Genomic DNA, 17,038 nt, shown 5'->3' on the forward strand with positions numbered 1-17,038 from the left:
GTGACAGTATGTTATAACATCAAAATTAGTATTAGAAATTCAACTGTGAAAAAGCTCATTAGAGATTGGGACAGGAAAAAACAAAGGAATGCTCCAGAAATTTTCTTTGGTGCAGAGATCTAATAAAGGTATTTTAAGGAATTGTGTGTGGTTCAAAGGGCTTCCCAGATGGTGCTATTGGTAAAGAACCCATCTGCCAATGCAGGAGACATAAAAGATATGGGTTCTTCCCCTGGGTGTGGAAGATCCCCTGGAGCGGGGCCTGGCAACCCACTCCAGTATTTATGCCTGGAGAATCCCATAGACACAGGAGCCTGGTGGGCTGCAGTACATAGGGTCACAAATAGACAAGATTGAAGCAATATAGCACTGTTGTTTGTGGTTCAAAGTCAAGATTAACAGCAATCTCTTGGCAGCAGGATTTGATGCATGGGGTTTGAACTTTATTCTTTTCCTGGGAAAGTGAGAAGCAATCATGGTGTCCAAATGACAGGAACATAAATTCTGATCAAGCAGCCTCTCCTTTTCCCATTCATTCAGAATCCTTGCTAGATGGTATAGAATCATAGGAACTTTCCCAGTTCACTTGATTTTCATGGAAGCCCTTTTTTCCCCCATATCCTGTATTGGATATGAATTTAGGTCTTAGGGGGAAAAAAATCTTCTTTTTTCTAAATATTCCTTTTGTTGATGAGACCTTAGTGTTAAAGGCTTTGCTCCTTTAGAGAAAGTCAGGAAACCTTGGAAGACTAAGTCATAGAGAAAGAAGCAGTTCTCATCCAGTGTAGAGATCATGCAGGGTAAAAGCAAGGGTGAAAGTCTGTGCCCTCCAGCAGCTGAGTGAATTCTCACAGTGGCCATAAGGAGGTAAACAGAGAGTACATGGACTGCAGCCCAGCAAGCTCCTCTGTCCATGGGATTCTCCAGGCAAGAATACTGAAGTGGGTTGTTATTCCTTTCCCCAGGCTATCTTCAGGACTCAGGGTTGGAACCAGGGGCTCCTGCATTGCAGGCAGATTCTTTACCATCTGAGCCACCAGGGAAGCCCCCTTTTAACTTTCTTTCCCACGCAGGTGGCTAGACCATACCTATAAATCCAGACATAAACAGTAACAACCTGGATATTGGGAACAGAGGATCTCATTGTGTTATATTATGCTATAAATGTAAACATTCCATAATAAAAATATTTTTGAGTAAAAATACGTTGGATGGAGTGTCAGAGCATTCGATGGCAAATAGTAGGGCAATGTCTTAGAAATGACTTGGAGAATAATTGGAAATCAGCAGTTGTCATGAGCTATAATGGTGTTCGCAAAACCAAGAGCAGAAACCCCTCTCCACCACCATAACACACCATCTGTGTGGCTCAGCAAATAAATAGAGCTCTGGTTTCCAGAAGATATTTAGATGCCATAGATGTTTAGAGGAACGACTTACCATCTGCAAGAACCCCAAGAACCTCTGCTCTAAGGCACAGATCAGAACAGTGATAATTTTCTTTCCATCAAGAGAAAGAAAAGTCACCTCATTACACTATTAGCAGCAAACACATACACATCTGAAATGGTTCATCCCAGCCTCCATCTAATTAATTGTTTCTACAATAAATAAATAATGGAAATTAAATGGAGGAAATTTCTGAGCTAACATCCTGACCCTTTTAATAGCCTCCTACTAGCACTATTTCTGTCTCTCTGACTATTTAGCACATGCCTCATTCCTGCAGAGGCAACAGCTTCATTGAATGCAGGCCATTATTCCTAGCCTGTACACTGGCTCCGCATCTTGGTATCCAGTTGATTCCACAGTCTGCTCACTTCCCTTGAACCCAAGTCACTCCATGCCCAGTCCAGTCCCTGTAACGTGCTATTCTTAGTATAGTTGCAATGTTCAAAGCAGATACAACAACTTCTGGTCTGAGGAAGAAGGATTGTGACCCTATCCTTTCATCCATACTGCCTGAGAAATCATTTGCTTATCCAACAACCCCATCAAGATATTTATCTGGGCAGGGGTTTGAGTTAGATTCTACACCCTATTTCTTTCCTACATCACTACTCAAGCATGTCTGTTTTTTGTTTTGTTTTGTTTCCCCTACTCATATGTGGATCTCTGTATAGCCTAGAGATAAATTTTACATTTTTAATTCACCAATAGCTATCAGGGCTAAAAATAGATGTTGTTAGAATTTAGTTTATACCAAATGGATACTTTTCAAAACGCACTTAAATTTTATGAAAATGATTGCAATTCATATAATTCCTCTTTGGATTCTTCTGAGGTTGAGGGGAGCAGAAAGGTGTTGAAATAATTTTTATCTCCATTCTATTGTATTTTTTTAGTTTGAAAAGAATAACAAAAATACTAACAAGACAATAAGAAATAAATTTTCTGCATTTTAGTTACCAATAACTTCTCAGCACATCGTTCCTGATTTTTTAGAAGTTTTCTCAATTTTTTCATTCACTTCTTTGTAATTTATTTCTGCTTTCTGTAGTAAGCTATCTCTATCTTTATTTGAAAGAACTAGGGAAAACTGAATATTAATGCTAACGTAATAGTTAGAAAACTAAAGAGTTGTTGTTGTTGTTGTTTTGCTTTTGTGTTTTCGTTAACATTTTTCTTCACTTGCTTAGCTGCATTTTCTTTTTATTTTCAGTGATCATGATATTGTATTTTTGGAAGGTAAGAATTAAGAAAATAAACATAATAGATACTAAATATAATGTATGGAGCATTATTTACTTTGTAAAGGCATATGTAAGAGAAGTAAATGTTCTGTTTGATATTTTCACCTCTACATGTAAGGATAGGGGTAATGTTTGCTGTTCCAAAGAATCTCACCTCATCTGGACATTTCTGTTGGTCCAACTAGTGTGAGAGCATTAGTAACTAGGTTTCCTCAACATTTATTAGATTCCATCATATTCTCAGCAATGAAGATATCTGAGGAGAAAGAATCGCTCTGAGTCTGGGTGATTGGGGATTTTTATCACTAATAGGGACATGGTGAAATGGAGCTTTTAAAAAAAAGTACTAAAATAAAAATCATGTAGAAGAACGGAAGGATAGCATCCCCAAATTCTGCAAACTTTTTAGCATCTTTGGATGATGGTCAGATAGTCTAACCATGTCTGGAAGCTTTACTTTTTAATCTATTTTCTGCTTTAGATGGAAATTTAACTTTTGAGGCAAAACTTTCTCCTGGCGACGATCCTGCACATAGCAGCTTTCACTTCTTTATTTCTCAAGCTGTAGATGAGAGGATTCAACATGGGAATCACTGCTGTGTAGAACACTGCCACCACTTTATTGAGATCCAGAGAAAAAACTGTGCCTGGCCTCACGTAGATAAAGAAGAGAGTCCCATACAAGACGGAGACAGCTGTGAGATGGGAAGAGCAGGTGGAAAAGGCCCTGTGCCTCCCATGAGCAGAGCGGATGCTCAGGATAGAGATGAGGATGTAAAAATAGGAGATTAATATAGTCAGGCTGCTGACGACAAGTACAGATCCAGCCACGATGAAAACTAGCAATTTATTGATCCGCGTGTCAGCACATACCAGAGAGAGAAGTGGGGACATGTCACAGAAGAAGTGATTGATAATGTTGGAACCACAAAAGGGAAGTCGAGAAGCAGCTGTTGTGTGGGTCATGGTGTTCAGAAATCCAACAGCGTAGGGTCCGACCACCAGCTGTATGCAGAGCCTGTGGGACATGACAACTGAATACAGCAGTGGGTTACAGATGGCCACGTAGCGGTCATAAGCCATGGATGCCAGGAGAAGGCACTCGATGGCCACAAAGAACCCAAAGAACCACTGCTGCAAGGCGCAGCCCAGGAAAGAAATGGCTTTCCTTTCAGCGAAGAAGTCTCTGAGCATCTTGGGGCCAACCACGGATGAAAAGCAGACATCCACAAAGGACAGGTGACTGAGAAAAAAGTACATCGGTGTGTGCAGGCGGGAATCCATCCAGATTAGGGTAACCATGCCCAGATTTCCCGTCACGGTAACAAGGTAAAAAGGAAGGAGGAGCAAGAAGAGGAAGCCTTGCGCATGCGGATGGCACTTTAAGCCTGTGAAAATAAACTCCGTGACCCTGGTATAGTTTTCACCAGCCATTGGTTAGTTCAGTCACTAGAGTGAGAAAAAGAAAAAAACAAGAAATTGATAGTGCACAAAGCTTTAAATGCCTTAAAAGCATAACATTATCCATATGAAAAGAAATTGCAGGTTTTCAGTTTAGGAACGTTGGCATAAAAAAGCTAGAATAAAACGCCAGCAAATCAAATACAGTTCTAAAGAGCAATACGGCTTAAATGTTTTAGAGAGAAAATTCGGGTTTAACTAAGAGTTTGTTCGACATTAGAAAACCTACAAAATATTTTAAATGTTGGTCAGTCTTATTTTCCCATAAATCCATTGAACTCATCTTGAACATTCGAAGATAAATAGAGAAGCAGAAATAGGTTTAAAAAGTGAGTTGAACTTACATGTCAGTGAGTTCCTTTCTTCTTTAGAGAATTAACACTGGAGTACAAACTGTGCTCTTTTTTCAGCATGCATTTCATCTTCCCACCCAGACCTGTGCCTTTGCATAGAGAGGAAGTCCGACTGTCTAGCAGTCACTTGGTTGTAGTCTTTCTTAGTTTTTCCTCCAAGGAAGTAGGACGATTTCACTCTAAAAAAAATGTTTCCACATGAATTAAGGTTTTCAGAAGTAGTTACATCATTTTTTGTTCTGGGAGAATTTGTTTCCCTAAAGTATGCCATACCTTGGGAATTTTATTAAGAGGAGAGGAAATTAAAATGTTCTTGCTGCCTCTAAATGCTTTTAAAAATCCTCTGGGATCAAAATATTTGTCTTCTGTGTTTGACTCCTTTGCTTACCTCCTTCTTTAGCTATTTACAGAGTAAACTTCAGTGTAATGATGACTCAATTTCTGGAACTGTTTATCTAAAGTTCATCATAGTAGAGAATTTTCCAAAGGATACCTTATTTGACATTGTGATCATTTTAGTTAGCGTCTTTTTCCAATACAGACAAAAAAAAAAAAAAAACTGAGAATCAAAATGTGTGAAGAATTTCTATTATATTTATACAGAGTTTTCCATGAGAAATTGAGAGATGTTTCACTGACAAAGGCAAATCTAATGCTGCATTGGAGCTTTACCAATCATTTTGCCAGTTTCTAGTGAGACTGAGCAACTTTGTAACATTTATAGGACATTTACATAACCAGTGGTTGGTTACTCAAGTGTTTGCCCGCATTGTTTCACCAGATTTCCTTATTTGTTAAATATATATATATATAATTATTATCCATGTATTTCAGGTATACCAGCTATATTCATTGTAAATACATCTTTCCTTGGTGTGTCTTACACGTTTATGCTCTTAAAGGCAAGCCTATGGTCTCAATTTTAATGTGGTTTAGAGAATCAATATTTTCCTTTTAGTATTTTTGTAGCTTTTTTTTAAATTTGTAACCACATATCACAGAGATCCTCTCCCATATTATTTTCTAAATGTTTTAATTCCTTGCCTTTCACATCTTGATTTCCAAATCATCTTGAGATGACCTTACTATGTGTTGTGAGGTAAGGGTAAATGATCACCTTTTTCCCATGCAGACATTCAATGGATCCAATACCATTTTTTCAAATCTTTTCTCTCCTCAGTATCAGTCAATTCAGTTCAGTCGCTCAGTCGCGTCCGACTCTTTGCAACCCCATGAATCGCAGCATGACAGGCCTCCCTGTCCATCACCAACTCCCAGAGTTCACCCAAACTCATGTCCATCGAGTCAGTGATGCCATCCAGCCATCTCATCCTCTGTCGTCCCCTTCTTCTCCTGCCCCCAATCCCTCCCAGCATCAGAGTCTTTTCCAATGAGTCAACTCTTCGCATGAAGTGGCCAAAGTACCGGAGTTTCAGCTTTAGCATCATTCCTTCCAAAGAACACCCAGGACTGATCTCCTTCAGAATGGACTGCTTGGATTTCCTTGCTCAAACTACCGCACAATTGCACTCATCTCACATGCTAATAAAGTAATGCTCAAAATTCTCCAAGCCAGGCTTCAACAATACGTGAACTGTGAACTTCCAGATGCTCAAGCTGGATTTAGAAAAGGCAGGGGAATGAGAGATCAAATTGCCAACATTTCTTGGCTCATCGAAAAAGCATAGAATTCCAGAAAAACATCTACTTCAGCTTTGTTGACTATGCCAAAGACTTTGACTTTGTGGATCACAACAAACTGTGGAAAATTCTTAAAGAGATGGGAATACCGGACCACCTGACCTGCCTTCTGAGAAACTGGTATGCATGTCAGGAAGCAACAGTTAGAACTGGACATGGAACAACAGACTGGTTCCAAATCAGGAAAGAGTCTGTCAAGGCTATAAATTCTTACCCTGTTTATTTAATTCATATGCAAAGTAAATCATGAGAAATGCTGGGCTGGATGAAGCACAGCTGGAATCAAGATTGCTGGGAGAAATATCAATAACTTAAGAAATGCAAATGACACCGCCCTTATGGCAGAAAGTGAGGAACTAAAGAGCCTCTCGGTGAAAGTAAAAGAAGAGAGTGATGAAGTTGGCTTGAAACTCAACATTCAGAAAACTAAGATCATGGCATCTTGTCCCATCACTTCATGGGAAATAGATGGGGAAACAATAGAAACAATGATAGACTTTCTTTTTGAGGTCTCCAAAATCACTGCAGATGGTGACTGCAGCCATGAAATTAAAAGATGATTGCTCCTTGAGAGAAAAGTTTTGACCAACCTAGACAGCATATTAAAAAGTAGAGACATTACTTTGCCAACAAAGGTCCATCTAGTCAAAGCTATGGTTTTTCCAGCGGTCATGTATGGATGTGAGAGTTGGACTATAAAGAAAGCTGAGCACCAAAGAATGTATGCTTTTGAACTGTGGTGTTGGAGAAGACTCTTGAGTCCCTTGGACAGCAAGGAGATCCAACCAGCCCATCCTAAAGGAAATCAGTCCTGAGTGTTCATTGGAAGCACTGATGCTGAAGCTGAAACTCCAATACGTTGGCCACCTGATGTGAAGAGCTGACTGATTGGGAAAGACCCTGATGCTTGGAAAGATTGAGGGCAGGAGGAGAAGGAGATGACAGAGGATGAGATGGTTGGATGGCATCACCGACGTAATGGACATGAGTTTGAGTATACCCTAGAAGTTGGTGATGGACAGGGAGGCCTGGCGTGCTACAGTCTATGGGGTTGCAAAGAGCTGGATAAAACTGAGTGTCTGAACTGAACTAGGCATCCTTCAAAGAGATTAAGGTAATTAACTCATCTATAATCTCATAAGAGCCCAATGAAGTCGATTACTACCAAGTCCAAGATTCTCCTTACTGCCACCAGTACCCTCAGATACTTTCCACTCTGGCAACAAGTAAAGCAAGATGCTCGCTCACAAACTTACTCTCTCTTCCTTCTGTTTACAGTGTATCTCTAGCGTATATCTGCACAGTTTTCTCCTTCACTTCATTCAGGTGTCTGCTATAGTATCCCCTCATCATGGACCCCACTCAGTAGAAATAAAATGACAAGAAAAAAAAAAAAAAAACTTCCCCTATAAGAAAATGCTAGATAGTTAAACATTAAAGAAGGAAATAGAGTTAATGTTTTCATCTATTTGAGGAGGATTCAACTTAGATGTAATACATTTCCTCTAAAATCAAGGGCAGTCTCCAAAATTTCTCATACAAGATCTCATGAGAAAGAAACGTACGGAAAGGGAAGGGAGAGGAGCAGGAAGGAGCAAAGGAAAGGGAGTACAGGAAATGGAGAAAAGAATAAAACATTATTTGGGGAGGGCTATGGCCATGCTGGTATTTTGAAAAGAAAAAGAAAATATTCTTGTTTTCAAAATTCTCATGTAACAACAGAGTAAGCCATTTATAACAACTTTAGTCCCTTATGGCTCAGCTGGGAAAGAATCTGCCTGCAATGTGGGAGACCTGGGTTCGATCCCTGGGTTGGGAAGATCCCCTGGAGAAGGGAAAGGCTTCCAAGTTCAGTGTTCAGGCCTGGAGAATTCCATGGACTGTATAGTCCATGAGGACACAACTGAGCGACCTTCTTTTTCATAGCTAAAGGAGTAGAATAAAGAACTGTCAGGAGTATATGTAGTGAAAGTGAAGTCGCTCAGTCCTGTCAGACTCTTTGCAACCCCATGGACTGTAGCCTGCCAGGCTCCTCCACCTGTGGGATTTTCCAGGCAAGAATATGGGAGTCAGTTGCTGTTTCCTTCTGCAAGGGATATTCTTGACCCAGGGATCGAACCTGCATCTCCTACGTTGCACGCAGAGTCTTTACCGTCTGAGCCACCAGGGAAGCTAGACTGGAAGCTAAAAAGCAAACGGAGAGACTAAAAATCAATAATCCTAGAAGGTGAGTGAACATTCCAATGACGAGTGATGGGAATCTTAAATCAGCTTGTGGTGAAAAGACATCAACGAGCAGAATGATGAAAGAAACTGATCCAGGGAGAACTGGAATAGAAGTATTTCTCTAAACCAACTCTCTTTCTAGTTGGTTAAGAAGAGATTATAATTATGACTTAAAGTAACTGTTGGAGAAGGCGATGGCACCCCACTCCAGTATTCTTGCCTGGAAAATCTCATGGGCGGAGGAGCCTGGTGGGCTGCAGTCCTTGGGGTCGCAAAGAGTTGGACATGACTGAAGCGACTTAGCAGCAGCAGCAGCAGCAGCAGCAGCAGCAGTGTGTATAGGACAATTCCAAATTTCCAAGTTATTCCTTCCCCCACCCAGCTTTCCCCTTTGGAAACCATAAGTTTGTTTTCTAAAACTGTGAGCATGTTTTTGTTTTGTAATTAAGTTTATTTGTATCATTTTTTTTTACATTGTGCATATAAGTGATATCCTATGGTATTTGTCTTTCCCTCTTTGACTGACTACACTTACTATGATAATTTCCAGGGTTAGTAAAATGATGTTGGAAATTTTTCCAAGACTGACAATTAGTGATGGTAGTTCCATATCTGGATAAATTTAAGACAAGATTTTGTATACCATTCAAATTTCATACTTGCATTGTCACGTGTTCAACAATTGTTGACTCACTTTCCATTGCTCAGCTTTTACCAAGGTCCATGAAACCTTTATTAATGAACTCTGGTGAACTTTCCCTTATACCATTTGATTTTCTGGGGAAGATTAAAATGTTTTCCCACATATAAGAATTTTTCCATGATGTGTTTATTTTGCAACTGGAACTTTTTGAATCCCACAGTTCATTGCATTTGACTATTTCAATCTCTTGTTAATAAAAAATATGCTTGCAAAACACACACCCACAAAAAGAAAAGAATGCATAAATGTTCTTCTGGATGATGTTACATTTATACCATATATATATATTTCTATATATATATATATATATATATATATATATATATATATATAATATTTTGTATTCTCTATTATTTTCCAAAGAAGAAGACTGAAGAAAAAACAATATAAACAGTAGTTTCAATGTATACAACTGTCAGACCTAGGGATTAAAAAGAGTCTATTTCTCAGTCCAGTATTCTCTTTACCACACATAATCAAATCAACATCTTTGATGCAGCACAATTAGAATTCTATTTTATCCACCTTTAAAAATTGCTTTCCTTTCAAACTTCCTACTGAATGAATTCTTCACTCTTTGCTCCTCAAGCTGTAGATAAGAGGGTTCAACATGGGAGTTAATACCGTGTAAAAGAGGGAAAGCAGAGACATTACTTTGTCAACAAAGGTCTGTCTTGTCAAGGCTGTTCTTTCCCAGTGGTCATGTATGGATGTGAGAGTTGGACTATAAAGAAAGGTGAGCACCAAAGAATTGATGCTTTTGAACTGTGGTGTTGGAGAAGACTCCTGAGAGTCCCTTGGACAGCAAGGAGATCCAACCAGTCCATCCTAAAGGAGATCACCATTCCTTCTTTTGAAGGAATGATGCTAAAGCTGAAGCTCCACTACTTTGGCCACCTCATGCGAAGAGTTGACTCATTGGAAAAGACTCTGATGCTGGGAGGGATTGGGAGCAGGAGGAGAAGGGGACGACAGAAGATGAGATGGCTGGATGGCATCACTGACTCGATGGACATGAGTCTGAGTGAACTCTGGGAGTTGGTGATGGACAGGGAGGCCTGGCATGCTGCGATTCATGGGGTCTCAAAGAGTCAGACACGACTGAGTGACTGAACTGAACTGAACTGAAAGCAAGATCATCAGTACCAAAACTCCTAAGAAAAACCTACTTCAAATATGAAAACACCAATAGGTCATTAAAAGATTATACTATACCAAATATTTAGAGATGAGTTAACACTTATCCTCTGAAACTATTCCAAAAATTTGCAAAAGAAGGTAACTTCCAAACTTATTCTATGAGGCCACATCACCTTGACACCAAAACTAGACAAATATGTCACACACAAAAAAGAAAATTAGAGGCCAATATCACTGATGAACATAGATGCAAAATTTCTTAATAAAATACTGGCAAATGGAATCCAGCAATACAGTAAAGCAATCGTACATCATGATCAAGTGGGATTTACCCCAGGGATGCGAGAATGGTTCAATATCCATAAATCAATCAATGTGATATACCATATTAACAAATTGAAGAATAAAACCTATATGATCCTTTCAATTGATGCAGAAAAAGCTTTTGATAAAATTCAACATCCATTTACAATAAAAACTTTCCAGAATGCAGGCATATAGGGGATATACCTCAACATAATATGATAAACTCACAGCGAACATTATATTCAATGGTGAAAAGCTGTATTTGTAATGAAACAGTACATTAAAAATATCATACATCATGATCAAGTGGGATTTATTCCAGGTATGCAAGGATGGTTTAACATCCACAAATCAATCAATGTGACACCCCACATCAACAAATTGAAGAATAAAACTTATGAGTAATGAAATAAAGAAATAATGAAATAAAGAAAATGTTTCTTTAATAAAATTCAGCATCTTTTTATGATTAAAAACTCTCAACAAAGTGGATACAGAAGGAACACACCTCAACATAACAAAGACCCTTTATGAAAACCCCACAGTTAACATTATGAATGATGAAGATGTCCTCTAAGACCACTAGCAAGTCAAGAATGGCCATCTCATATCTTTTATTGAATAAAATCTTGGAAGTTGTAACCACAGAAGTTAGACAGGAAAAAGAAATAAAGGCATTCAAATTGGAAAGGAAAAAGTAAAACTGTCTTGTTTACAGATAAAATGATGCTATATATAGAAAATCCTAAACATGCCACAAAAAAAACTATTAAAACTATTAAATGGATTCAGTAAAGTTGCAGACTACAAAATTGATATACAGAAATCTGTTGTGTTTTTTGATAAAAACTATCAGAAACAGAAATTAAGGAAGCAATCCCACTTACAATTCACCAAAAGAAAATAATTAGGAATAAATATTACCAAGGAGATAAAAGTCTTATACTTGGAACATTATATGGCACTGATGAAAGCAGCTGGAGATGATACAAATAAATGGAAAGCAACTGGATTAGAATAGTTAATATTGTTAAAATGATCATACTACCCAAACCATTCTACAGATTTAGGCCTATCCCTATCAAAATACCAATGACATTCTTCACAGAACTAGAATAAATGATTCTAAAATTTGTATGGAAATACAAAAGACCCCAAATAGTCAAATCAATTTTGAGAAGGAAGAACAAAGCGACAAATATCACACTTCTTGATTTCAACGTATTCTACAGAACTACTATAGTCAATATAATATGGTGCTGGCACAAAAACAGACATATAAATCAATGGAACAAAAGAGAAATCTCAGAAATAGGCACACTTTTATTGGCAATTAATCTACAACAAAGGAGGCAAAAATATACAGTGAGGAAAAGACATTCTCTTCAGTGAATTGTGTTGGGAAAACTGGACAGCTATATGCCAAAGAATCATGGGCTACTTTCTTACACCACATTCAAAAATAAACACAAAGTGGAGAAAAGATTTATATTTAAGACCAGAAACAAAAAATTTGCTAGTAGAGAGCATAGGCAGTGCCATCTTTGACATTACTCTTCACAATATTCTTTTAGATATGTCTCAGACGAGAAAAAAAAGAAGCAAAAATAAACAGATAGGACTATCAAAATGCTTTTCACAATGAGGGGAACTCTCATTTAAAAAAATGGCAGTGTACTGAGTTGGAGAAGAAATGCAAATGAGAGTTTGATATTTAAAGAACTCATATAACTCAACAACAAAAACAAAATCTGATTTTAAAAGGGAAGATTAAAAAATAGATATTTTCCAAAGAAGACACACAGATGGCCAACACACACCTGAAAAGATGCTCGACATTACTAATCAACAAGGAAAATCAAATGAGATACCACCTCACACTTTTCAGAATAACTATCAAGAAAAAGATAAAAAATAACAAGTACTGGTGAAGATACAGAGAAAATGAACACTTATGAACTGTTGGTGGGATTATAGATCGATGTAGCCATATGGAAAACAATATAGACGTTGCTCTAAAAATTAAAAAATAAAGCTGCCCTTTGATCTGAATCTTCTGGATACTTACCCAAAGGAAAACAAAAACTAATTCATAATACGTATACAGGGAGGTGGAATGGAGGTTCAAGGGGGTGGGGACATATGTATACCTATGGCTGATTCATGGCAGAAAACAACTCAACAATGTAAATCAATTAGCTTCCAAATAAAAATTAATTTAAATGTAAAAAATACATATACACCCAACATCACTGAAGCATTATTTACATTAGCCAAAATAGGGAGACAACTTAAGTGTTTACAGCTTGGCATATATACAGACATATATAGAGAGAAATATGTGTATATATACCAAGACACACACACACAATGCAATATTATTCAGCCACAGGAAGGCATGAAATCTTGATATTTGTGACAACCCAAATGGAGCTAGAGGATAGTATGCTAAATTAAATAAGACAGACCAAAACAAATAGAGCGTAATTTCACTTATATACGAAATTTAACCAAAACAAACCAAAATTAAAATAATCTCATAGAGAACAAAATGATTTCCAGAATGGAGGAGGGTGAAGTTGTTATGGGTGAAACAGGTGAGAGGGATTAAGAGGCATAAGCTTCCACTTAGATAATAAATAAACCACAGTTCAGTTAAGTTCAGTTGCTCACTCATGTCAGACTTTGTGATCCCATAGACTGTAGCACACCAGGATTCCTGATCCATCACCTGCTTCTGGAGCTTGTTCAAACTCATGTCCATCATGTCGGTGATGCCATCCAATCATTTCGTCCTCTTGTCATCCCCTTCTCTTGCCTTCAATCTTTCCCAGGATGAGGGTCTTTTACAGTGAATCAGCTCTTCCCATCAGGTGGCCAAAGTATTGGAGCTTCAGCTTCAGCATCAGTCCTTTCAATGAATATTCAGGATTCATTTCCTTTACGATGGACTGGCTTGATCTCCTTTCAGTCCAAGGCATTCTCAGAGTCTTCTCCAACACCACTGTTCAAGAACATCACTACTTCGGCACTGAGCCTTCTTAATAGTCCAACTCTCACATCCATACATGACTACTGGAAAAACAACACCTTTGACTAGATGGACGTTTGTTGGCAAAGTAATGTCTCTGCTTTTTAATACATCATCTAGGTTGGTCATAGCTTTTCTTCCAAGGAGCAAGTGTCTTTTAATTTCATGACTGCAGTCATCACCTGCAGTGATTTGGAGACGAAAAAAACAAAGTCTCTCACTGTTTCCATTGTTTCCCCAACTATTTGCCATAAAATGTTGGGACTAGATGTGATGATCTTAGTCTCCTGAATGCTGAGTTTTAAGCCAGCGTTTTCACTCTCCTCTTTCACTTTCAAGAGGCTCTTCACTTCCTCTTTGCTTTCTGCCATAAAGGTAGTGTCATCTGCATATCTGAGGTATTGATACTTCTCTCAGAATCTTGACTCCAGATAGTGCTTCAACCAGTCTGGCATTTCGCATGATGTACTCTGCATGTAAGTTAAATAAGCAGGGTGACAATATACAGCCTTGTTGTACTCCTTTCCCAATTTGCAACCAGTCTGTTGTTCCATGTTCGGTTCTAACTGTTGCTTCTTGACCTGCACACAGGTTTCTCAGGAGGCAGGTAAGACAGTCTGGTATTCCCATCTCTTGAAGAATTTTATACAGTTTGTTGTGATCCACACAGTCAAAGGCTTTGGCATAGTCAAAAAACAGAAGTTGATGTTTCCCTAGAACTCTCTCGCTTTTTCGATGATCCAGTGGATGTTGGCAATTTGATCTCTGGTTCATCTGCCTTTTCTAAATACAGCTTGAACATCTGGAAGTTCTTGGTTCACATACTGTTGAAGCCTGGCTTGGAGATTTTTGAGAATGATTTGCTAGTGTGTGAGATGAGTGCAATAGTGCAATAGTTTGAACGTTCTTTGGCATCACGAGATAAAATATACAGCATAAGCAATATGGCCAATAATAGTGTAATATCTGAGTATGGGGCAGATATTAGACTATCATGGTGATCATTTAATAAGCATGCAAATGTTAAATCATTAGTACATCTGAAATTAGCATAATATTGTATATCAACTATTTTTCAATAAAAATAAAATATTTAATAAATGTCATTTTGTAAACACAATGAAAATTTGATTCCCATGATCAATCTTTTGGCTAATTTTCAAATGGGAAAATAACCATACAAAACCACTGGAATTTGTCCAGGATCATGGGGCAAATTAGTACCATTGTTGGAACTAGAATCCAGGTCTCCTGATTCTCACCCAGTGCAAAAAAGACATCGAAGAGAATCTTAAGATCTCTGGACAAAAAGTGATAACTGGAGTGAATCTAAATCTGCACCTCAATGTTCGTCGCAGCATTATTTACTACAGCCAAGATATAGAAGCAACCTAAATGTGCATCCGTAGAAAAATGGATAAAGAAGACATGGTATATATATACACAATAGAATATTACTTAGTCATAAAAAAAATGCAATCTTGCCATTTTCAACATCATGGATGGATCTAGTAGGTTTTTTCCTAAACTAAATAAGTCAGAGAAAGACAAATACCATAAAATTTCACTTATATGTGGAATCTAAAAAGAAAAACAAACATAATAAAAGCCAAAGCAGTCTCATGTAGAGAGAGAACAGACTTACAGACAAGAGGAGTGTGGTCAACTGAGCAAAATAAGTAAAGGGCATTAAGAGGTGCCAGTGTTAGTTGCTCAATCACGTCTGACTCTGTGATCCCATGAACAGTAGACCAGCAGGCTCCTCTGCCCATGGAATTCTCCAGGCAAGAATATAGGAGTGGGCTGCCAATCACTTCTCCAGGACATCTTCCTGACCCAGGGATCGAACCTGGATCTCCTGCATTGCAGGCAGATTCTTTACCAACTGAGCCATGAGGGTAAACTTCTAGTTATAAAATAAATAAATCATGGTACTATATGATGACTATAGTCAATATAATATTGTAATAACGTTGTATGGCAATAGATCATGATTAGACTGAGTATGATGGTCATTTAGTAATAAAATCACTGTTGTATACCTGAAACAATATAATACTCTGGGTCAATTATATTTCAACACACAAAAAAAGCCACTGAAACAGGAGCCTTCAAAACCTGATCAATGACAAGAAAAGACCAAGAGATGGCAGTACATCCACATACAAAGTGGTCAGCTGTATTTCCTTTCTTCAAATGTTTTTCCTCTCCCTTCTCAAAAACAAACAAACAAACAAACAAACAAACAAAAAAAAAACACGCAACAGACCATCCAAACTCAGCCATTGATATCCTGACCACACCACAGTTTCTCCTTTGCCTGATTAACCTTCAGCTCAGTTCAGTCCAGTTTCTCAGTCATATCCAACTCTTCAAGACCCCGTGGACTGCAGCACAGCAGGATTCCCTGTCCATCACCAACTCCCGGAGTTCACTCAAACTTGTGTCCATCGAGTCAGTGATGCCATCCAACCATCTCATTATCTGTCACCCCTTCTCCAGCCTTCAATCTTTCCCAGCATCGGGGTCTTTTCCAAGAGTCAGTTCTTCGCATCAGGTGGCCAAAGTATTGGAGCATCAGCATCAATACTTCCAATGAATATTCAGGACTGATTTCTTTTAGGATTGAATAATTTGATCTCCTTACAATCCAAGAAACTCCCAAGAGTCTTCTCCATCAGAACAGTTCAAAAGAATCAATTCTTCGGTGCTCAGCTTTCTTTATAGTCCAACTCTAACATACATACATGACTACTGGAAAAACCATAGCTTTGACTAAACGGACCTTGGTTGGCAAAGTAATGTCTCTGCTTTTAATATGCTGTCTAGGTTGGTCATAGCTTTTCTTCCAAGGAGCAAACATCTTTTACTTTCATGGATGCAGGCAGCATTAGCAGTGATTTTGGAGCCCAGAAAAATAAAGTCTGTCACTGTTTCCATTGTTTCCCCAACTATATGCTTTGAATTGATGGACCAGATTCCATAATCTTAGTATTCTGAACGTTGAGATTTAAGCCAACTTTTTCATTCTTTTTTTTTTTTTTTTTTTTTTTTGCATTTAGCACCCATTTGGGATTGTCTTTATTTTTTTAATATTAATTTATTTATTTTAATTAGAGGCTAATTACTTTACAATACTGTATTGGTTTTGCCATAGATCAACATGAATCCACCATGGGTGTACACGTGTTCCCTATCCTGAACCCCCCTCCCACCTCACTCCCCATACCATCCCTCTGGGTCATCCCAGTGCACCAGCCCTAAGCATCCTGTATCCTGCATCGAACCTGGACTGGCGATTCCTTTCATATATGTTATTATACATGTTTCAATGCCATCCTCCCAAATAATCCCACCCTCGCCCTCTCCCACAGAGTCCAAAAGACTGTTCTAAACATCTGTGTCTCTTTTGCTGTTTCACATA

The 17,038-nt window shown here is 38.2% G+C and overlaps 1 protein-coding gene across 1 annotated transcript; it reads right to left on the reverse strand.

The window, feature by feature from the left end:
* Positions 1-3,182: 3,182 nt before the first annotated feature.
* LOC128060746 (olfactory receptor 1009-like) lies at positions 3,183-4,127 on the reverse strand. The gene has a single exon (XM_052653125.1). The coding sequence runs from the start codon at positions 4,125-4,127 to the stop codon at positions 3,183-3,185; it is 945 nt and encodes a 314-aa protein (XP_052509085.1).
* Between the last annotated feature and the right edge of the window lie 12,911 nt (positions 4,128-17,038).

This window comes from Budorcas taxicolor, chromosome 15 (assembly GCF_023091745.1).
Source record: "Budorcas taxicolor isolate Tak-1 chromosome 15, Takin1.1, whole genome shotgun sequence".
Classification (NCBI taxonomy): domain Eukaryota; kingdom Metazoa; phylum Chordata; class Mammalia; order Artiodactyla; family Bovidae; genus Budorcas; species Budorcas taxicolor.

Excerpts from the sequence above, each read along its gene's own strand:
- LOC128060746 (XM_052653125.1), bottom strand. The coding sequence starts at position 4,127 with ATGGCTGGTGAAAACTATACCAGGGTCACGGAGTTTATTTTCACAGGC.